Here is a 24,933-nt window from a genome sequence, read left to right as displayed (position 1 = left end):
CCTTAAATGAAATAAAAACTACTAAGGCTAGAGGGCTGCAATTTGGTATGTTTGATGATTGGAGGGTGGATGATCAACATACCAATTTGCAGCCCTCTAGCCTCAGTAGTTTTTAAGATCCGAGGGCGGACAGAAAAAGTGCGGGCGGACAGACAAAGCCGGCACAATAGTTTTCTTTTACAGAAAACTGAAAAGTATATGTTGAATGACGCTACATCACTGAAAACAAGTCTAGAATTCTGGCTGTTGTTGGTAATAAAGTTGGCCTTATGCCAGCACGGGCTCTTACTTTCATTAAATCTTCACCTGAAAATCCTTATAAACCCAAGAGGGCTCAGATGGGAAATCAACCTACAGAGAGAGAGAGAGAGAGAGAGAGAGAGAGAGAGAGAGAGAGAGATAGGACGAAAACGAAGGATATAGAAACGTAAAGACAAAGGAAAATAAATTCTAAATCGTATGCTAACACCGTACATTTCCCCAGAGAGAGAGAGAGAGAGAGAGAGAGAGAGAGAGAGAGAGAGAGAGAGAGAGAGAGAGAGTTACCGGTAAAGGCGATGAGTGAATAAATAAATAAAAGGCACTCGAAACTAAAACTGGTACACCTGAATGCAAGAAACGTCAGCCAGCAGAGAGTAAGAATGAATTTGTTTGCTCTTGGCGAGACAAAATTTTGGGGTGGGTGACCTGCCTAAGTATTTGGGAGTCAAAGAACCAAGAAACGCAAAGTAATGACACACTGAACGGAGCAGTGATTTATCGAGACAGGAGATGGATGTAAGGCAGCAGGAGTTTTGCTAAAGTTATCCAGAAATAAGAGAAAGTCCAGAGAAGCAGAGGTTGGAAAAGATGCACAGATTAGAACTGAATAGAATTGAATGTAGAATTTTAGCCAAAGGCCAAGCAATGGGACCTGTGAGGTCATTCAGTGCTGAAAGGGAAATTGACAGCAAGAAGGTTCGAATGGTATAACAGAAGGAAAATCTCACAGCTGCACTATGAATCACTTGTTAGGAGATGGTTGAGGAAAGTTAAGATGGAGAAAAGAGAATATGAACGGGGGAACAGTGAAAGGAATGAAATGAGTTGCAGCTAGGGGCCGAAGGCACGCAGCAAAGAACCTTAGGTATTGCTTACAGTGCATCACGTGAGGTGCATTGAGAGACTGGCCACGCCTACTAGTTGCATCATTGGCATAAGTCCCTAGGTAGAATAATACTGCTCTTAATTTAAGTGAAAGCAGTATTATTCTACCTAGGGACTTATGGCAATGATGCAAGTATAACTGCCATGAGCAACCAATCAGAGAGCAGATAATTCGTTAAAGAACTAGACAAATCAGCAGGTTGCTTGACTTGGCCGTACGTTTCTGTGCAGAAAACTTCTAATTCATTCCAAGTTAAGGTACTGGCCACGCCCACGGGATGCTCGGTTGCCATAAGCCGCCAGGCAAAAGTTCCTTTTATACTTAGGTAAGGAAGTAATCATACATATAGGATGAATTGTTGCCATAGGCTTCTTGATACAAAGTGTCAAATAAGTGGGGCAATCTGCATTTACAAGGAGTTGGACGAAAGGAGCAGAAAGCAAAAGTAAAACAGTAGTATTGTGATTCTTATCTCGTGGATTATTTGTTATTTACATTCTTTATTATCCTTTGTTATTATTCTTCTTTATTTTCCAGTCAAACTTCTCTTATACAGTTTATTCTTCATAATTTCTTTTTCTGCACTAGGCTGCTTTCCCAACTGGGCCCCCTGGGCTTCAATCATTCTACCTTTCCAACCCTGGAGGCAGCAGCTAGGCATGCAATAATAATAATAATAATAATAATAATAATAATAATAATAATCATATCAAAGGGAAAGCGCCGCAATATAAAACCTCCGCAGTTGAATCAATATATCCTCCATACGCGAAATCATACCGGTTTAATACCGGTGTAAAGCGGTTACAAAGACAGAACGGGCTATGAGCCAATCACGAATGAATCATATCACATCAGCTGGAGCAAAGCTGATAACAATTAGATATATATTTGACCTGAAAAATGGAAGAGAGCTTTTGTGGGATGGTGGTGAAAGGGGGAGGGGGGGGAGGGAGGGGGTCGTTTTGGGAGAGAGTGAGAAAGAATCATTGACGCTCCTGGGGGGAGGGGAGGAGGAGGTTAGGGAAGTGGGGGGGTGTTACCAGGTCTCTGCATGTCATATTTCAATCCGGACCGAAATGATTATATGATTTGTCATAAATGGGTTTATTGGCCATCCCAGGGGGTCCTCCTGCCCCCCACCCCCCCTTTTGCAAAACGATTGTCATAAAGGGAGGGGGGGTGTGTGAGGAGGGGGAGGGGGGGAAAGAGCTGGTAAAGGTGGGTAGGGGAATGAGAGAGAGAGAGAGAGAAAGAGTGAGAGACGGAGGAAGAGGAAGCGACACTTTTAATTCAGAAATATTGCGATGGCCAAATTGGCGATTTATTCGCCCGCCCGCCCGCCCGGTCGCTGGGTGGGCGGATGGGCGGGCGGGCGGGCGGGGGGGGGGGGGGGGAGAGCGGACACGGGCCGGCTGACCAGTATGAGGAAGGGCACGCACCTTTCATTATCATCAATTTTTTCCTTTTTATGTATATTTATGATCCGGGAGCGATCACCGCCGATGCGACAATCTCAATAAGTGCGGCGAGCGGGCGGTATTAGGTAGGCGCGTGTTATATAACGCTCGTTATCATTACCGTTATTGTAATCATTACCGTTATTGTTATACGTCGGTCGGCCAATCGGGCGATTACGTAACCGCCCGTTCACAAAGAAAGGAAAAATGAGGCTGAATTGTCCGTTGGCGGATTTGATTTATTGCCATTCTGCTTTGTGTCAATTTAAATGTCAACTATTCATTCATTCATATCTTTTTATGTACATGCATACAATATATATACATACATATGAGAGAGAGAGAGAGAGAGAGAGAGAGAGAGAGAGAGAGAGAGAGAGAGAGAGAGAGAGAGAGAGATTGTGTAATCAACCAACACACATAGTGTATATGTATGCTTTAATGCACAATATGTGAATACATAACATATGCATAACATTTACATACTTGATCAATGCTTTTTTTTGATACATTAACAGAACTGACGTTAAATGAACATTCTATTGATTTTATAAATGTGTCCATTTTCCTAATTTTCTATAAAATAACCAGTGACTTTGAAGTCTAACTATTTTTCCTGTTAATTCTCATGAATTTTCCTGTATCTTCTTATGGATTTTCCCGTGTCTTCCTATCAATTTTCCTGTATATTCTTATGGATTTCCCTGTATCTTCTTATGAATTTTCTCGTGTCTTGCTATCAATTTTCCTGTATCTTCTTATGAATTTTCCTGTGTCTTCCTATCAATTTTCCTGTATCTTCTAATGAATTTTCCTGTATCTTCTTATGGATTTTCCCGTGTCTTCCTATCAATTTTCCTGTATCTTCTAATGAATTTTCCTGTATCTTCTCATGAATTTTCCTGTATCTTCTTATGAATTTTCCCGTGTCTTCCTATCAATTTTCCTGTATCTTCTAATGAATTTTCCTGTATCTTCTTATGAATTTTCCCGTGTCTTCCTATCAATTTTCCTGTATCTTCTTATGAATTTTCCCCTGTCTTCTTACAAATTTTCCTGTATCTTATTATGAATTTTCCTGTATCTTCTTATCAATTTTCTTATATCTTCTTATAAATTTTCCTGTATCTTCTTATGAATTTTCCCGTATCTTCTTATAAATTTTCCTGTTATCTTCTTACAAATTTTCCTATATCTTCTTATAAATTTTCCTGTATCTTCTTGTAAATTTTCCTATATTATCTTCTTATAAATTTTCCTGTATCATCTTATGAATTATCCTGTATCTTCTTATGAGTTTTCCTATATCGTCTTATAAATTTTACTGTATCTTCTTATAAGTTTTCCGGTTATCTTCTTATAAATTTTCCTGTATCTTCTTATAAATTTTCCTAAATCTTCATCTAAATTTTTCTGAATCTTCTTATAAATTTTCCTATATGTTCTTATAAATTTTCCTGTATCATCTTATCAATTTTTCTGTACATTCTTATCAATTTTCCTGTATCTTCTTATAAATTTTCCTGAATCTTCTTATAAATTTTCCTATATCTTCTTATAAATTTTCCTGTATCTTCTTATAAATGTTCCTGAATCTTCTTATAAATTTTCCTGTATCTTCTTATTAATGTTCCTGAATCTTCTTATAAATTTTCCTGTATCTTCTTATAAATGTTTCTGAATCTTCTTATAAATTTTCCTATATGTTCTTATAAATGTTCCTGTATCTTCTTCTAAATTTTCCCGTATTTCCTTATAAATTTTCCCTTATCTTCTTATAAATTTTCCTGTATCTTCTTATAAATTTTCCTGTATCTTCTTATAAATGTTCCTGAATCTTCTTATAAATTTTCCTGTATCTTCTTATAATTTTTCCTGTATCTTCTTCTAAATTTTCCTGTGTCTTCCTATCAATTTTCCTATATCTTCTTATAAATTTTCCTGTATCTTCTTATGAATTTTCCTGTATCTTAAAAATTTTCCTGTATTTTCTTATAAATATTCCTGTATCTTCTTATAAATGTTCCTGAATCTTCTTATAAATTTTCCTGCATCTTCTTATGAATTTTCCTGTATCTTCTTATAAATTTTCCTGTATCTTCTTATAAATTTTCCCGTGTCTTCCTACCAATTTTCCTATATCTTCTTATAAATTTTCCTGTATCTTCTTCTGAATTTTCCTGTATCTTCTTATAAATTTCCCTGTATCTTCTTATGAATTTTCCTGTATCTTCTTATGAGTTTTCCTATATCTTCTTACATATTTTACTGTATCTTCTTATAAATTTTCCTGTATCTTCTTATAAACTTCCTGTATCTTCTTATAAATTTCCCTGTATCTTATGAATTTTCCTGTATCTTATGAATTTTCCTGTATCTTCTTATAAATTTTCCTGTATCTTCTCATAAATTTACATAAAGTTTTCAATTCTTGGGTTTCCCGATAAAGCTAAGAAATTGGTCATCACTTTCCAATAAGCTGACTAGCTTTTTTAAACTTCTCGGTGAATGTGCAGAGTGATTTTTGAAATTATCTTCAAAACTTTCCAATTTTGCTCGAATTGAATTGAATATAGAATTTAGGCCAAAGGCCAAGCATTGGGACCTATGAGGTCATTCGGCGCTGAAACGGAAATTGACAGTAGAAGGTTTGGAAGGTGTAACAGGAGAGAAACCTCAAAGCAGTTGCACTATGAATCAACTGTTAGGAAAGGGTGGAAAGTCAGATGGAAGAAAGAGAATATGAAGGGAGGTACAGTAAAAGAAACGAAAGGGGTTGCAGCTAGGGGCCGAAGGCACCCTGCAAAGAACCTCAAGTAAAGCCTACGGTGCACTGCACGAGGTGCACTGACGGCACTAATAAGCCCCTACGGGAAATTTTGCTTGAATTACCAGGTTTTCCCTGAACATGAGAATAAATCTCAGTTTCCTCCTGTGTTATTTTACATCCTTTTTGACAATTCCTTGAAATTTACCCAGTGCTTTACTTTAGCTTTCTTGTGGATTGGCCGCAGCAGTCTTGAGTTTTTATTTCAACCCAAATTTTAGTCTTGTTAGTCCTGTAAGTTAAGGTAATGTCTAGATGAAATTTGTCTCCAGTTTCTACAGATGATCTCATTTCCTCAAATTTCCATTCTGTGAATTAATAATCCTATATTTCCCTCATACATTATCCTTACACTTCCCTCCAAATTAAATGATATATTTCTTCAAATCTTTCTGGAAGTTAACTCATTCCTTTTCCCTTAAATTTTCCTATAACTCTTTACTTTCTTCAAAGTTTTCTACAAACCAACGTATTCCTATTCCCTTAAACTCTAATATAAATATACTCATCTTTTCTGCAAGGCTTTCCATGTACTAACTCATACCTCTTACCTTAAGCTTTCCTATAAATTAACCCACGTCTTTCTTCAAAGTTTTCGACAAATTAACTCATACTTTGTCTTAGTTTTCTACATTATTAATTCTTCTCTTTTTTCAATGTTTCCTATGAATTAACTCATACCTCTTTCCTCAAATTTTCCTACAAAATTAAGCCCTATTTTTCCTTAAAATCTCCTACAAAATGACCTCGAAAACACCTTCAAATAGTTCACCCACGAATCAGCCTAACCTCTCTCTCTCTCTCTCTCTCTCTCTCTCTCTCTCTCTCTCTCTCTCTCTCTCTCTCTCTCTCTCTCTCTCTTTCCTCCCGATCATTCTCCTAAATTATTCTCTTCCTGAATATTCTCCAAAATAAATAAATAAATAAATAAATAAATAAATAAACAAATAAAACAAGAATCCAAGTTTTATTTTGAATTTCCCCACAAGTGAACCTCAGGATGATATTTTTTTTTTTTTTTTTTTTTTTTGGTGTGGGTATTATGACCGTCCATACAGCGTAAAACATCGACTAACCCCCCTTTCCCCCCCCCCTCTCCCCCACCACCATCCACCCCCACCAACCCCCCCCCTTCCCCTACTTGTTGTACTTGTGGCGGCCTTAAAGATGTGGTTTCATTGCTATGCACTCGAAGTGATTAGAATTAATGGACATTAGAACTAAGTAATTAGTTCTGGGGGTGTTTGTCTGTTCTCTCTCTCTCTCTCTCTCTCTCTCTCTCTCTCTCTCTCTCTCTCTCCATTTCCGTTCGCTTCTTTGTGGGGGGAAACTTCTTCACTTCTTCTGTTAATGTTTTAACGACATTGAATGAGTATGCTCTCTCTCTCTCTCTCTCTCTCTCTCTCTCTTTATACATACACACACACACACACACACACACACACACACACACACACACACACACATATATATATATATATATATATATATATATATATATATATATATAAAACCAGAGGGGGAGAGATAGATATTGCTCACACATACATACACAAACACACACACACTTGTGGGTATCTCTCTCTCTCTCTCTCTCTCTCTCTCTCTCTCTCTCTCTCTCTCTCTCTCTCTCTCTCAGTCAGATGTCTTCTGCTTTAAGTGGTTAGACGAGAGGTTTTCCTATTACAGAGAATTTTTTTCTTCCATGATCACTCCTTTGCCTTTAATATTCTGTAAGTTACTAATTAAAACAAATATATTTTACACGGCACAGATGGTTCAGTCATCTATACGTCAAACACCATATACATACTGCGCCACTCACCTCTACCTTGAACGCACTCCTACTCCTTCATTCTTCCCACATGACCGAGATGTCTCAAGAGTATTCTGATCCAACCTCTCATCTGTATTAAGCCTCTCACTACTTTCAGGACACCATGATTCTATTCCCTTCAACGCTTATGCTACTTATATGACGGAAGAAGTCCAGCTCAGCAGCTTTAACCTTTTGTTTATCATTCACATTCAGCATCAAAACTTCACTTCCATAAAGGAGAGTTGGCTCAACAATCCCTTCATACCTTTCAACCTAAGTTTCCATAGACACCCTAAATCTCTCCCTAATCTTCTATTGACGCCCTTGATTATCCTATTCTATAACTCTTCTTTTCTCTCATCCTGTCATCTGTTATACTGACTACCAAATACCTGTATTAATCAAGCACTTGTGTCATTCCATCATCCATATTAATATAAATTGCTCGGCCTTCCTGGTTTTCAATTAAACCTCATAACCTTATTTAACCTTACTCTTGCTTGGATTTACTCTATAGCTTCTTCCTCTTTATTATTCCACATCAGAAATAAATATATTACTTGCAGTCATTAGCCATTTAATATTTCTGTTCATGAACCTTTTTCGCTTTTATTCCAAACCTACATTTAATGTCCTTTCTCTGACGTATTCAAACACTCAATCCATCAAGATATTCAAGTAACATGGAGACATAATACATCATTGTCTCAGGCCCACTTTTACACCAAACCAGCCACTCTCCCGTCTGTATATTCCATCATATGATTTGCTTCTGTGATTAGCTTATTCAAACCAGACCCACTTTTACACCAAACCAGACACTCTCTCGACTCTATACTCTAACATGGATTTTTTTTCAGCCATAATAATATTTCATCGATACCCACATTTTCACCAAACCAGTCACTCTCCCATCTGTATATTCCAAACAATCGTTTGCTTCAGCGATAAGCGATAATATGATTCAGTCCAGACACACTTTTACACCAAAAGAGTCACTCTCTCTCAAAAAAATGGCTATCTATCTCATAAATCCACAACACTTCCTACGCCGTCTCTGCATCGATTCTATCATGTGCTTTCTCTAGATCCTTATATACCACACAAAGCTGTTCCCTTTTACTTTCAAACTTCTTGACTGTTTCATAGCAGACACTCGATCGACGCCGCCATTCTCCCTCCTTGTCTATACCCACACTGCTCTTCCCCTATCAGTCCATAAGTCACCTGTCTCATTGCAAAATATAGTATACATATATAAATATATTTTATATATATGTAAATATATATATATATATATTTACATATATATACATAAGTAATATTTATATAGATAGATATATATATATATATATATATAGATAGATAGATATATACAAAGAGATAGTTAATGAATACTCTTGAATGTCAGACAGTCATAGAGAAGGCGAGATTGCAAAGAGTATATAACAGGTAAACAAATAGACAGCTCCACAGAGAGAGAGAGAGAGAGAGAGAGAGAGAGAGAGAGAGAGAGAGAGAGAGAGAGAGAGAGAGAGAGAGAGGGTGGGGGGTGGGGGCTCTTTTAATCAGGGTAATGGTCAGATCCTTTGATGGGGTGGAAGGCAGACTCTTCCTCATTCAAACACCATGTAATTTTCTTAGATGAATAAGCGCTTATCAACTCTTACTTTAATTCATTAAGGGTCCTCACGAAAGAAGAACAATCTCTCTCTCTCTCTCTCTCTCTCTCTCTCTCTCTCTTTATTTCCCTTAATTCTATGCTTAAGTTTTTAAGTATTTCGTTAGGTATTATTTCGATATCTTCTTTTTTTTTGTCTCTCTCTCTCTCTCTCTCTCTCTCTCTCTACACATTACCTATCCATATATATATATATATATATAAATATATAATGAACTACCCGAATACACACAGAGAGAGAGAGAGAGAGAGAGAGAGAATAAAACTGAAGTGTTAGATAGACAGATATAGAGATGGATAGACTGGAAATAGCAAGAAACAGATGGGCAAATACATGGCTCCAGAGAGAGAGAGAGAGAGAGAGAGAGAGAGAGAGAGAGAGAGAGAGAGAGAGAGAGAAATTTATAACCTGAAGTATTTTAATGCCATGACGATTAGCTTTTCGAAAATTATAATTATAAACTTTCAAGCATGCTAAAAACAGAGAGAGAGAGAGAGAGAGAGAGAGAGAGAGAGAGAGAGAGAGAGAGAGAGAGAGAGAGCACGGCCAAAAATACGTCTGCATCACAATCAAGGTCCAGCTAGACCTTGTTTATCATCACCATCAACATCCTCAGTAAACTAACCAAAAAAAAAAAAAAAAAAAAAAAATCACCGTGACCTTAGCTGCCCTTACCGACCACTTGGACGTATCCCACTTGATTGATGACGGGCTCCATGTTGACCTGGCACACGTAGTACCCGGTGTCGTCCGGACTGACGTTTTCGATGTGCAGAGTCCAGGTGGTCGAGTCGTCCTTGGTCACCCGGTACCTGGGTATGAGGGTGATCACGTTCTCGTCGATCGTCAGGAGCATCACGCGGTCCAGATGCATCCAGGAGACCTGAGAGAGAGAGAGAGAGAGAGAGAGAGAGAGAGAGAGAGAGAGAGAGAGAGAGAGAGACTCGCGTTAGTCTGTGGGTATATAAAATGAATATTTGGGATTTAGGCCACAGGCCTAGCAATGAGACCTGTGAGGTCAATCGGCTCCGAAACGGAAATTGAGAGTAGAAGGTTTGAAAGGTGTAACAGGATGGAAAACCTCAAAGCAGTTGCACTATGAATCAATTGTTAGGAGAGGGTGGAAAGCAAGATGGAAGAAAGAGAATATGAAAGGAGGTACAGTAAAAGGAATGACAGGGGTTGCAGCTAAGGGCCGGAGGGACGCTGCAAAGAACCTCAAGTAATGCCTACAGTGCACCACATGCCCACTACCCCCCTAAGGGGGTTAGTTTGTGAGGGATTGGGAGGGAGTTTGAGTAGGGGCAGGGATTGTTGATCCAAGGGTAAGGTTTGTTTGAGGGACGGAGCAGGAATGCAAAGGTTGGTTTGTGTGGGATTGGGAGGGAGTTTGAGGAAGGGCAGAGATTGATCTAAGGTTCAGATGTGTTTGGGAGGAAGGTCAGTGGACGCAAAGGTTACTTGTGAGGGATTGGGAGTGTGTGAGTGAGGGTAGGGATTGATCCAGGGATTAGGTGTGTTTGGGAGGAAGGGCAAGGCACAACACACACTAATGGAAAAATTAAAAAAATATACTTATGTACACCATCAAATATCTACATATATAAAATATAGTTTTATGTATCCTGCATACACATGTAAAACTACGTACAGATATTGCAAAAACCGCTCCCAGCTCTTTAAAATAATAATATCATTTCCTTTATGCTAAATCTTTCTGAGGTCTCTGCTTCTGGACTGGACTGAACAGAGCAGCCTTCAGAAGAGACCTCAGTACAGAACAGCCATTGAAAACAGCTGGACAAAGCTATTTAACAGACTCCGCGGAAAGTACGGAATGTAAGTCAATTACCGTCTATAAAATACTTCCATAAAAACCAGGGAAAAATTCACAAACACGTAAAATACAGGTCAATTAACCCGGCCAGAGAGTACAAGCATAAAATACGCTAAATGGCATAAAAACAAAAGACCCGAATACCGATGCTCAAATTGACTATTTTTTAATCCTTTTTTTATTTTGTTTTATTTTTTCTTTTTTTTTTGTGTCGGCTTTTTTTCCAAACATGAGATTCCTCTCGGCCAACGGAGCGACTGAAAAATGAAAGCAAAAAATAACAGAGGAACGAACAATGGTCAGATATTACATCGGGTTTCAGTTTTTATTTTTTATTCTATCTTTAACTCTTTTATGTTTTTTCGTTTATCTTTCCTTTAATATTACTTTATTAAATGCATAAATATATTAATCGTTAAAATGTTGTTATTATTATTATTATTATTATTATTATTATTATTATTATTATTATTATCATTATTATTATTATTATTATTATTATTATTATTATTATTATTAAGATATTTGTGGAATTATAATTAAAAAGAAACAATTGACTTTTTAAATGGGCGACTACTGCCTAAACACAAACACACACATACACACTCACAAACATGCAGTTGACCTGCTGAATACGTGACTAGTGCTAAACATACACATACACAAACGTGTAATTGGCCCACTAAATGAGTTACTACCGCTCAACATACACACAAACACATACACACAAACATGAAACTGACCTACTTAATGAGTTATTAACGCTACACACACACGCACACACACACACACAAACATACACAAACATGTAACTGACCCACTGAATGAGTTACTAACAATATTCACACACATACACACACATGTACATTGAAAACACCCACACACAAACATAAATACACAAACATGTAATTCGGCCAACTGAATGACTGACTAACGCTAAACATACACACACACATACACACAAACATGTAACTGACCTACTGAATACGTGACGAAAGCTAAACACATACACACACACAAACATGCAATAGGATTACTGAATGAGTGGCTAACACTAAACACACACATACACATACACAAACATGTAATTGACCAACTGAATGAGCAACGAAAGCTAAACACATACACACAAACACACACAAACATGCAATTGGCTTATTGAATGAGTGGCTAACACTAAACAAACAAACAAACACACACACATACCGTACACACAAACAAGTAATTGACCTACTGAATGAGTTACCAACGCAAAACCCACATACAAACACAAACACGTAATTGACCTACTGAATGAGTAACCAACGCTAAACACACATACAAACACACACAAACACACACACAAACACCCAACACCGAATACCGCTGCTGATTCTAACTTTTTCAGTCTCTCTTTTCGTTTTTTTTTTTTTTGCTTTTTACTTTTTTTTTCATGTGTCTACTTTTTTAAACATGATATACCTCTGGGCCAACATACCGACCGAAAAATGAGAGAGGAAAATATCAGGAAAACCAACTATGGTCAGATAGAACATCGTTTACCCCCTCGCTAAATTATTTTTCATCGTTTTATTTTCTTCATCCTTAGCCTTGTTTTACTTATCATATTTTTGTTCTTTTTTACGATTTACGAATAGTAAAATAAGCGAACAGGTATTAATTATGTTAAAATATAAGGAGGTAAGTTTACAAAATATTTCTTGATTTAGTTTTTTTTATCTTTAATCCTTTTTTAATTTTCATATTTCTTTCCTTTTTTCGATCTACGAATAGTAAAATCAGTAAACAGTTATTAAATAATTCAAACCAAAAAAAGATAAGGTTTACAAAATAATTACAGTAATCGCTATTTACTGCTGCATTCCGCAATCAGAGACTAATAAATGGAAAAATTAAATATAATTTGAAAGTAAAATTAAAGTTGAAATATCCGGACAAGTTTAGTAGTTTACGAAGTAATGGCGTGAGGTGGGTTGATGTTCAATTATTTTTTTTTTTATTTTTTTTTTATAATTGGCAGTTAAATCATCATGGGGGTGTCTTAAGATTAAACACAGAGACAAGTCACTGTCACACTCGTTCTTGAATACAGATTGAAGGTTTAACTCCCAATTGTATGTATATATATATATATATATATATATATATATATATATATATATATATTTATATATATATATATATACACATACATACACATATATACGCAATACATATAAAGATGAATTATGAGGATTATCAAAAGGATACACATTCACATTCCAGTGTAATGATATTTTATGAGAAAAAAAATATAAATGAAAAAAATTACTAGCTAAAACAGCAAGTGAATAAATAAAAAAAAAGAAATAAAATACTGCCGATACGAAGGCGTAACAAACAGAAAATAACAGAGCAGATAAAAATAGTTTCCTAATATCGAAACAAACAAAGTTATCGATGGAAAACAAACTTGATACGGCAACACACAAAGGAACAAAAATGTAAGTGGGTGTTTGACAAAGGGATTATGGTGGGGGAGGGGGGGGGAGTGGGAATGGAAAAGGGGGTGATACGGAAGGCAGACGAGGTATATGTATGGGGCGGGGGAGATAGCATTTCATTTATTGAGATTACTTTTGAAAGGATTAAATCGTATAACATTTACGATTACATATGAAAGCAACATTCCCCTTTTTTATATCCGCGTCGACAAAAAGTGAAATTTGGCATTATTTATAGGAAAATAATTTGATTTTTGTAGCTCTACGCTGGCGCTAATCCTCATTTTGATGTTTCGCGTAAAAATATTACGGTTTATGTTTTCAAATTCGATATGAATTTCGAGGTTGATTCTCTTTGCTGTCGAAAAAAAAAAAATCACCATAGTCGACTATTTTATCAAGACACAAATGATTCTCGCAAAAGGAATGAGAGAGAAATAAAAAAAAAAAATTCGAATGGTGGGAAAAAATTAACCTAACCTAACCTAAGGTTAACCTAACTTAACTTGGAGCTTGAGATAACTCTACCATCAATTATCAATCCATTCTCGTTTGAATCATGTTGGAAGGAATGAGAAATCAGTCGAAGGGTCTGGTATCACTTAGCCTGACTTAACTTTAGCAACAGCAAAATACCTAGCCTAGCTTAGCCTGACTTAACTTCAGCAGCAGCAAAATACCTAGCCTAGCCTAGCCTGGCTTAACTTAACAGGTACTGGGCTCAAATTCCTGAGATGTATGCTAGTATTGCACCAGTTCCAGTTTTTTGTCATGCCCTAGGTTAGGTTAGCTTAGGTTAGGTTAGGTAAGATTAGTCCCATTTAGGTAATTTGGGTGTGGGAAACATAATGAGATTATTTTCTAGAGAATTATATGGTTAGGTTTTAAGATATGGCGTCCCGCTTTTTTCAGGGAAAGGTCTCGGTACTTGGTTACATTTCGGGGAAATGGGTACTGGACGACTTAGCCAATATTACCCCTTTAATACAATTTACCACCTTAAGGAACATCGAACACTATACTGGGCCTAAACTAGCTTAACCAGTGCCAGTAAACTTGGCCTAACCTGCTTTGATCTAACTTCACCAACAGTGAAAGACAGTTTGATCTAACTCAACCAACCCCCAATGACTTAAACATACTTAACTTGACCTAATTTAACTAATAGCGAAAAAGTTCCTTAACCTAGTTGAAGCAATGCAACCGACACCAAAAGACTCGGCCAAACATAACTTGACCTAACTTCATTAACACCAAAACATCTAACCTAACCTGACTCAACCTAAGTTAACTAGCTCCTAAAGGGTTTGCTTAAACTAGCTCCACGTACCTTAACCAACACTTAAAGACCTAGACGAATCGAATTCAACCTAACACTGTAGTAACCAATGCAAACGACCTTAGCTAACCTAGCTCTACCTAACCTAACCAACACCCAAAAAGACCAAGAATAGAAGAATAAAATATAGAATTTAGGCTAAAGGCCAAGCACTGGGACCTGTGAGGTCATTCAGCGCTGAAAGCGAAATTGACAGTATGAAGGTTTGAAAGGTGTAACAGGAGGAAAACCTCGCAGTTGCACTATGAAACAATTGTGAAGAGAGGGTGAAAAGTCAGATGGGAGAAAGAGAATATGAATGGAGGTACAGTAAAAAGCAATGAAAGAGGTTGCATCTAGGGGCCGAAGGGACGCTGCAAAGAACCTTAAGTAATGCCTACAGAGCACCATGTGAGGTACACTGATTGCACTACTCCCCTACGGGACGAAAAAGATCAAGTCTAACAGAGCGCATTCTAATCTAACCAAGGGCAAAAGACCTGACTAATTTCTGCCTAAACCTAACTCATCTTGGAACTAATTATACCTTGTCCTCTTAAGCATTTCTTCAATCTCACTGTTCAGCAGGCCTAAATATTTCACCCCATATCACCAATGTAGTCCTATTTCTACCTTTCAATAAAAGACAAATGTTCAGATCTGTCCTCCGTTTATAACATAAACTTATGTACATCATCAAATACCAGCTGCCCCCATGACAAAGGACACCCATACTGCCCTGAAATGGAAAACTGCAGTATCTGCAAATTTTCGAAACTAAGATATGCTACCTACTGGGCTCGTTAAACACTAATGCACAAGTTACTGCAGTTTCAGAATGACTCTTCAAAGCTTTCCACGAGTATTTAGGGGGTCACATTTGCAGTATCTGAAAAATCAGTAGTAAGGCAAGGGAAAACTGCAGTATCTACCATTTTTCTCAGTTTTGTATTTTTGCAGATACTGCAGGCCTCCATTTTAGGGCAGCATAGACAAGATAATTAATCATATCAGTCTGAAACATAGACAGGTACCTGACACCTGTCTATAGATATCGATATCACAACATAGACAGCCGTATAGATCCGTAACATCAACAAAGGACATCTTCACATACCTTCAGATATTATTAATATAGCAGAGTTAATTTCTACTTATGTACAGATACCAGTATGATTTCATCATCCAGCAAACATCAGTTTAATGAAGACTTTACACAAAAATGATTCAGATATAAAATGAAAATGTCTATAGGTATGTTTGTCAATGCATGGGTATCTTTGCTATAAATGTAGTATAGATAAAATATCTATACATCTATCTATCTATTGGAATTTGGAACCAACCCAAAATTCAGAAGGATAAATTGAAGTGAGCAACGACGTCCCGAGCGGAGAGAAAAAATTCAAAGGACTCTGATTAAAAGGTGAATCAAATAATGGCAGCTGCTTGACAAATAAACCGGGCACAGGGTAAATGAAATTACAGATCAGTGTCTCTTTACGACTTTGGTGGTGATTAGAGAAGGGTTTGTAGTGTCCAGTTAATGAAAAAGTATACCTTAGTTTCACCAGACCACTGAGCTGATTAATAGCTCTCCTAGAGAGGACTGGCCCAGTTGGTTACCTAGCAACGGGACCTACAGCTTATGATGGAATCCGAACCACATTATAGCGAGAAATGAATTTCTATCACCAGAAATAAATTCCTCTGATTCTTCATTGGCCGGCCGGAGACTCGAACTCGGGCCCTGCAGAGTGCTAGCCGAGAACGGTACCGACCAGTCCAGCGAAGAACTCCAGTTAATGAAGCATTGGATGAACTCAGTGAATGTCTTCCTAATATTATTTGAGTTAATTACCTATTAAGACCTATTCTTATGTTAGTTAGTTTTAAAAATATCCATAAACTTGAATAAATAAAGTTAAATGCAGACGTACACTCGTCGAGAAATCCTTCTAATAAAAGCAAAGGTACATTACACCCTAACGAACACGTAAGTCCCAAAGGAACAAATTCGTGTTGGCAGCCACGTAAAAAAAAGAAAAAAAAAATTGCTAATTTAAAGCTGGCAGGGTTGTCAGACCTACAGCAACATTTATTCGCCTTTATGTACCTCATAATGAAATCATAATTCCGTGATTTATCCGTTATTTATGTCATTATCGCATTCAATAACCAGGCCAGCTTGAAAAATGTGACGGTTATTGCGATAACAAAGTAGTTGAACGTCATTTTGCGCAATCAGATACGAGCATTTTGGTTCAGGAGTTCATGGAGCGAAATTAATGTATAAATGACAAAAAATTTTTTTTAAGTCGAATGTTTTATTTTTGGGGTTAACTGTACCGCAAAAATTCATTTATGAATTTTATGCCTTGTGTGTATTCAATTTAAAAAAAAACCCACAACAATAAAATAAATAATAGTATGAATGATGAGACAATTTAATTGATTTTTTGGGGGGTTAAATGAACTGCAAATATTCATTTACGAAAGTTATACGTCTTGGGTGCATTGAGTTTCAACAAAATACACTAAAATGAAGAGAAAATTAAAAAATTAAAAAACATAAATGCTTTATTTTTAGGGTTAACTGTACCGCAAAAATTCATTGATAAAAGTAATGCTTCTTACCTGTATTCAGTTTCAAAAAAAATAAAAAAAATAAATACAATAAAATAAAAAAATTAATTAGCAAAAATTTTATTTTGGTTTGTGAGCCGACAGGGGATAAATCACCCCGGAAGGATACTGTTTTTAATCACTTTTTATTCTATTATTCCTGCCTTGAAAAAAAGGCAAAAAAAAAAAAAAAAATACCCCACAAAAATCCTGACATGTAAAGACATCATGTCATTGTTTGATTGGCAAAACATATACATTTATTTGTTCCGTTTTCCGGGTTACTTTTCATATTTATTTTTTTATTGTTTTATGCAAAAGCAGAGGAGATAAGTTTACAAAAATCCCTCCGGGCGATATTTATACTACAACGTGCATAATGGCTTGCGAATATTTTTTTTTTTTTATTGAAAGGACTATGTACAATGAGGCTGTTTGGATTACAGTAATAGATACCTGTTTCTGGGATAATGGTGAGTGTGCGGACACAAACACACACATACACACAAACTCACAAACACACACACGTATGTAAAGCCTTCATATATATATATACACACATACTGTATATATATACGTGTGTGTTTGTGTATAAATACATATATATATATATATATTATATAGTATATATATGTATATATACACACACAAACACACATACAAGTGAGTGTGTCTGTTTGTGTGTATATAAAGAGAGAGCATATATGTGCGTTTTATATTATTATTTTCACAAACAAACAAACATCCATTAACAAGTGAATGCACAAACAAGAGGAAGGAAACTCCTCTCCCCCTCCCCTTCCCCCATAATCCGACCCTCACCACCCGCTGCACTCATGAAGGCGTGAGGAATGTGGCCTCACAAATGAGTAGATCCTCATTGTTTAATTAATTGGGCTGATGAAGATTCCTCATCAACAACGGCCTTTGATGATAGATGATTGATGTTGCGGAGTTGATCAGTTGAAGTCGCAGGTCGGTCTCTGAATGGGGAGGCTGTAAAATCATCCCTTTTCCGTCGCTGATAATGACAGATGGCGTTGATGATAATGATAATGATGTTGGATCCGTTAATTGCTCCATTTTAGGAAGGCCTTGTTTAATGACTCCTCCTCCTCCTCCTCCTCCTCCTCCTCCTCCTCCTCTTCCTCCTCCTATATCTTTCTTCCTCCTCAATTACCTCCTACTGTTTTCCTGAAGTGGTTGTAACATGTGGCGAGAATGAAAGAAATGGTTAGCAAATGAATATGAGTTTTCGTTCCTACTTCTCCTCCTCCTATCTCTTTCTTCCCTTCTTCACTTCCTCCTACTTTTCCTCCTATTGTTTCTTTGAAGTGGTTGAGACATGTGGAGAGAATCTGGGAGGAAGTTATCGTGATATGAATATGAGTTTTCGTTGCTACTGTATTTTTAGTGGTTGTGACATGTGGAGAGAATGAATGAACTGGTTGGCAAATTTATATGAGTTTTCGTTCTTACTCTTTTTATTTTCAAGTGGTTGAAACATGTGGAGAGAATGAGGAAGGAAATGGTCATAGAATGAATAAGATTCTTTTATTAGTACTTCTTTTCCTTTATCTTTAATAAAAGGCTTAATTGAGAGCCTTGATCGTTTTGCCGCAAGGTGGTTCAACCATGTATGGAGAAAGGAAGCTCATGAAGAGATAAAGAGAACATACATTACAAAAAGTATATATATATATGTGTGTGTGTGTGTACATATATATTACATACATTACAAAATTTATACATATATAAATATATGTATACATACATATATATATATATATATATATATATATATATATATATATATATATATATATATATATATTTATATATAGACACAGACACATATATATACAGTACTTATAAACATATATATACATAACACAATACATATATATATATATATATATATATATATATATGTATATACATATACACCACACACACACATATATATAATATTCATCTTGTGTTTTGATTATTATTTACCAAAAATCTGAAACCAACTCAAAATAAAACTGAAGACATTTAAAGGAATGAATTAAGTTTACCTTCTTCGCCAACCTCCCCAATAAACTTATACATATTTAATAAAGAAAAGTACAAGCAAACATACGACAGATAAAAAAAATCTAAAAGTTTAAAATAAAAAATAAAAACTGAAACCCGATGTAATATCTGACCATTGTTCGTTTCTCTGTTATTTTTTGCTTTCATTTTTCAGTCGCTCCGTTGGCCGAGAGGAATCTCATGTTTGAAAAAAAATCCGTCACAAAAAAAAAGACAAAAAATAAAACAAAATAAAAAAGGATTAAAAAATAGTCAATTTGAGCATCGGTATTTGGTCTTTGTTTTATATTTTATGCTTGTACTCTCTGGCCGGGTTAATTGACCTGTATTTTACGTGTTTGTGAATTGTTCCCCGTTTTTATGGAAGTATTTTATTGACGATAATTGACTTACATTCTGTACTTTCCGCGGAGTCTGTTAAATAGCTTTTTCCAGCTGTTTTCAATGGCTGTTCTGTACTGAGGTCTCTTCTGAAAGCTGCTCTGTTCAGTCTAGTCCAGAAGCAGAGAGTACAGAAAGATTTAGAATAAAGGAAATGATATTATTTTCATAAAGAGCTGGGAACGTAGTTTTACATATGTATGCAGGATGCATAAAACTACATTTTCAGGTAAATATTCCGCGGGCATTAAATACATGAATATGTATATGTATACCGAGTGAGTTTAAACATGTCTGTATATTTCGTCTGTGTATTTACTAAATCTATCTTATTTTTTCACGATTCGCTATTTGCACTACGGGAAACCAAACACAAGGAACTAGAGAGAGAGAGAGAGAGAGAGAGAGAGAGAGAGAGAGAGAGAGAGAGAGAGAGAGAGAGAGAGAGAGGTAACAATGACAATGAATCGGAAGTGTTTTTCATCGTGACCTGGCAACCTACCGTTAGGAAACCTACTATTGAATAGTAGGTTGCCAAGGCAAGATAATGAAAATTTCCGACACAAATGCTGCGGTTAAGGTTGCCCTCCTATTCATGCATTGAAAATCAAGTACATTTAAGTGTTGTACCAGCCTTCACTCTTCCATTCTCTCCACATGAGTGAACTACTTAAATGACCGATTAAAATCTCTTTTAACTATATTTACATAAATATTCACAAACTTCCGTTATCAATATTCTTCATTATTTCAAGACCAAAAACGTCATTTCTTGCTCATTCTCTCCACATGTTTCGACCACTTAATAAAAATAAGAAAAAATTTACATTCACATCACAACAACTGTCTTCCATATTCTCTCCACGTCTCAACCACTTCAAAGAAGCAACAGGAGGAAGAGTAGGAGGAAGTGAAGAAGGAAAGAAAGAAATAGGAGGAGGAGAAGTAGGAACGAAAACTCATATTCATTTGCTAGCCATCTCTTTCATTCTCTCCACATGTCACAACCGCTTCAGAAAAAGAGGAGGAGGTAACTGAGGAGGAAGTGAAGAAGGGAAGAAAGATATAGGAGGAGGAGGAGGAGGAGGAGGAGGAGGAGGAGGAGGAGGAGGAGGAGGAGGAGGAGTCATTAAGCAAGGACTCCCTAAAACGGAGCAATTAATGGAGCCAATATCAATATCATTATCATCAACGCCATCTGTCATATCAGCGACGGAAAAGGGATGATTTTACAGCCGCCCCATTCAGAGACCGACCTTCGACTTCAACTGATCAATTCCCCTGCAACATCAATCATCCATCATCAAAGGCCGTTGCTGATCAGGAATCTTCATCAGCCCAATTAATTAAACAATGAGGATCGACTCATTTATGAGGCCACATTCCTCACGCCTTCGTGAGTGCGGGGGGTGGCGAGGGTCGGATTATGGGGGAGGGGAGGGGAGGGGACGGAGGGAGAGGGGGGTCTTTCCCCGTGTTTGTGTATTCATTTATGTATGGATGTTTGTTTGTTTGTTTGTGAAAATAATTATATAAAACGCATAAATTTTTTTTTCTCTCTCTGTCACACACACACACACACACACACACACATATATATATATATATATATATATATATATATATATATATATATGTATGTGCATGTGTGTATGTGTGTGTATTTAACTGGACAAACTTAGTAAACAAACTCACATACATACAAACATTATATGTATGAATATACAGTATATACATATATACTGTATATATTTGTTTTTTCAGTAATTTTTTACATTAATTTTCTATGTACTTATGCACCTGCATGTTTTTTTAATCTCAAACGTGATAAAGGGTATATGAGTAATATATATATATATATATACACACACACACACACACACACACACACATATATATATATATATATATATATATATATATATATATATATATATATATATATATATATATATATATATATATATATTTATTTACTTCAATGTCATTTTTTACATTAATTTTCGGTGTACTTATGCACTTGCATTTTTTTTTATCTCAAACAGGAAAAAGGATATATGAAAAGAAACTCGTTACTATGTGTGAACATTAATAACAGATAAATGAAGTAAACTATGAATTGTATTACGAGAATCATACATGATGGAGAATGCGGCTGCAGGGCTGTCAACCCTATCGGTTCGAAAAGAGCCGATTTTCTCACATGGCTGCCAAAATGAAAATGTCATTATTTCTTCTCTCTTTTTTCAGTAAAACCCACCCCTCAATCATCTATTTATATTGTAAATTAGTAAACAGATGGTCAGACGATACAGCATAAATAATAACTGAAAAAATAGACAAGTAATAAAATGCGTTGAAGTTTCTTCGGCGCGATCGAGTTTTCTGTACAGCCGCTACAGCGTATAATCAAGGCCACCGAAAATAGATCTGTCTTTCAGTATAATGCTGTATGAGTTGCGGCCCATGGAACTTTAACCACGGGCCGATGTTGGCCTGTCCTATATCGTTGCCGGATGCACGGTTATGGTTAACTTTAACCTTAAATAAAATAAAAACTATTGAGGCTAGAGGGCTGCAATTTGGTATGTTTGATGATTGGAGAGTGGGTGATCTCAACATACCAATTTGCAGCCCTCTAGCCTGAGTAGTTTTTAAGATCTGAGGGCTGAAAGAAAAAAAGTGCGGAAAGAAAAAAGTGAAGAAAGAAAAAAGTGCGGCCAGAAAAAGTGCTGTCAGAAAAAAGTGCTGACAGAAAAAAATGAGGAAGGAAAAAGTTGCTGACAGAAAAAAGTGCGGACAGAAAAAAGTGCGGAAAGAAAAGTGCTGACAGAAAAGTGCAGAAAGAAAAGTGCTGACAGAAAGAAGTGCGGAAAGAAAAAGTGCAGAAAGAAAAAAGTGCTGACAGAAAAAATGAGGAAGGAAAAAGTTGCTGACAGAAAAAAGTGCGGACAGAAAAAAGTGCGGAAAGAAAAGTGCTGACAGAAAAGTGCGGAAAGAAAAGTGCTGACAGAAAGAAGTGCGGAAAGAAAAAGTGCAGAAAGAAAAAAGTGCTGACAGAAAAAAATGAGGAAGGAAAAAGTTGCTGACAGAAAAAGTGCGGACAGAAAAAGTGCGGAAAGAAAAGTGCTGACAGAAAAGTGCGGAAAGAAAAGTGCTGACAGAAAGAAGTGCGGAAAGAAAAAGTGCAGAAAGAAAAAAGTGCGGACAGAAAAAAGTGCGGAAAGAAAAAAGTGCGGAAAGCAAAAAGTGCGGACGTAAAAAGTGCGGAAAGAAAAAGCGCGGACAGAAAAAAGTGCGGACGGACAGACAAAACCGGCACAATAATTTTCTTCAACAGAAAACAAAAAGTAAAATCAAATTCTTTTTCAGCCACCTTTGTTGTGGTCTTTATGTCAACCGCGATTGACCCTTTGCAAATCGCGCCTGGTTCCAACGATTTTTCCCCCGCCAGTTTGTGTTGACATATGGCAGTAATTATAAGGGTGGATGTTTTATTGACAGACTTATTTGATTATTTATTTAGTGGGCGTGTTTGCCTATTTGTCCAACACATTTCAATGTACAGGATCAATGGCATTAGGGTAAATGAGTTTACATATTTACACACGAGTGATTGTGGTTGGTTTCATTCCTGTTTATTTACAGCGCTGAGTTTTATTGACTGTTTGCCTTTTATTTTCATTTATTTTGAATACATTTTATTATTTGTCTGTTTTTATTTATTTTTACATGTTTATTTACAGTCATCCATGATTGGTTCCTGTGATATATCGACGCATGATTAACAGCTCATCTGAAATATGTTAATGTTAAAATTAACCCTCACCAAGTATTGCCACAGCTCGTGAATTGTTTATCATGGTAACTGTTTACTTTTTCCTCTTTTTGTTTACTTATAGGGATGACTTTTTAGTAACTATTACCTAAGTTTCTCTTTTTGTATCAATAGGCACATACGCGTTTCCAATCAAACTGACATATATAAATAAATCTATACACACTAGTAGGTCAAAGGTCATCTAAAATAATATCTGAAGCAAAACACAGATATCAACTTGCTTGATATCTTAATATGTTTGCATATACCCACGTAGATATCTATCTACAGACATATAGATATTTACTGACACTTATAGACAGGTATGTGTATTTTCTCGTATCTATAGATAAACAGATGTTTACTGTCATCTGTAGAGAGACGCAGGTATCCACTGATTATTATTATTATTATTATTATTATTATTATTATTATTATTATTATTATTATTATTCAGATGATGAACCCTATTCATATGGAACAAGCCCACCAAAGGGGTCATTGACTTGAAAGTCAGTGTTATTATTATTATTATTATTATTATTATTATTATTATTATTATTATTATTATTATTATTATTATTATTCAGAAGATGAACCCTATTCATATGGAACAAGCCCACCACAGGGGCCACTGACTTGAAATTCAAGCTTCAAGCTTCCAACGAATTTGGTATTCATCAGGAATAAGTAAGAGAAGGTAAAAGGAAAAACAAAAAGGAAAAAATACAATAATAAATTAATAAATATATAAAAATGTAATGCAATGCAAGGGGAACAGAATCAGGGGAGTGATGCATTGACATCTGTGATAGACATCCACATCTTTCACCCGAGTACAAAGCCTAATGGGGGGAGCCAACCTACTGTCCTTTTGTAGCCCAGGCCCGAGGGAACAAGGAAAACCTAAAGCAAGATTGGAGGACGAGAGGACTTAGCGAAAAATCGCTTCTTCCAGATAACAAGGTTATAAGAAGAATCAAGAAAAACAAGTAGGAAATGCGCCGAAGTTTCTTCTGCGCAATCGAGTTCCCTGTACATAGTATAATCAAGCCCACCGAAAATAGATCCATCTTTCGGTGGTCTCGGTATAATGCTGTATGAGCCGCGGCCCATGAAACTACAACCACAGCCCGGTGGTGGCCTATCCTATAGCACTGCCAGAAGCACGTATTATGGCTAAATTTAACCGTAAATAAAATAAAAACTAATGAGGCTAGAGGACTGCAATTTGGTATGTTTAATGTTTGGAGGGTGGACGATCAACCTACCGATTTGCAGCCCTCTAGCCTCAGTAGTTTTTAAGATCTGAGGGCGGACAGGAAAAAAGGTGAACACAATGCAGTGCAGACGGACAGACAAAGCCGGCACAATAGTTTTTTTTACAGAAAACTAAAATGGGAATGGAATTCCAGAGATAATCAGATGGAAAGAAACAGACAATGAGCCGTAACA

The 24,933-nt window shown here is 36.3% G+C and overlaps 1 protein-coding gene across 2 annotated transcripts in view; it reads right to left on the bottom strand.

Moving 5' to 3' along the window:
* LOC136830321 (neurotrimin-like) overlaps nucleotides 1-24,933 on the bottom strand; it is a 490,166-nt gene that overhangs the window by 33,977 nt on the left and 431,256 nt on the right. For both annotated transcript variants that reach the window (XM_067089745.1, XM_067089746.1), the window contains exon 4: nucleotides 9,611-9,818. In XM_067089745.1, coding sequence (XP_066945846.1) covers nucleotides 9,611-9,818 — 208 coding nt within the window. The remainder of the gene's footprint in view (nucleotides 1-9,610; nucleotides 9,819-24,933) is intronic.

This window comes from Macrobrachium rosenbergii, chromosome 46 (assembly GCF_040412425.1).
Source record: "Macrobrachium rosenbergii isolate ZJJX-2024 chromosome 46, ASM4041242v1, whole genome shotgun sequence".
Classification (NCBI taxonomy): Eukaryota; Metazoa; Arthropoda; class Malacostraca; order Decapoda; family Palaemonidae; genus Macrobrachium; species Macrobrachium rosenbergii.
Note: the sequence above shows the minus strand (reverse complement) of the source record. Positions and strands in the feature narration are given on the sequence as shown.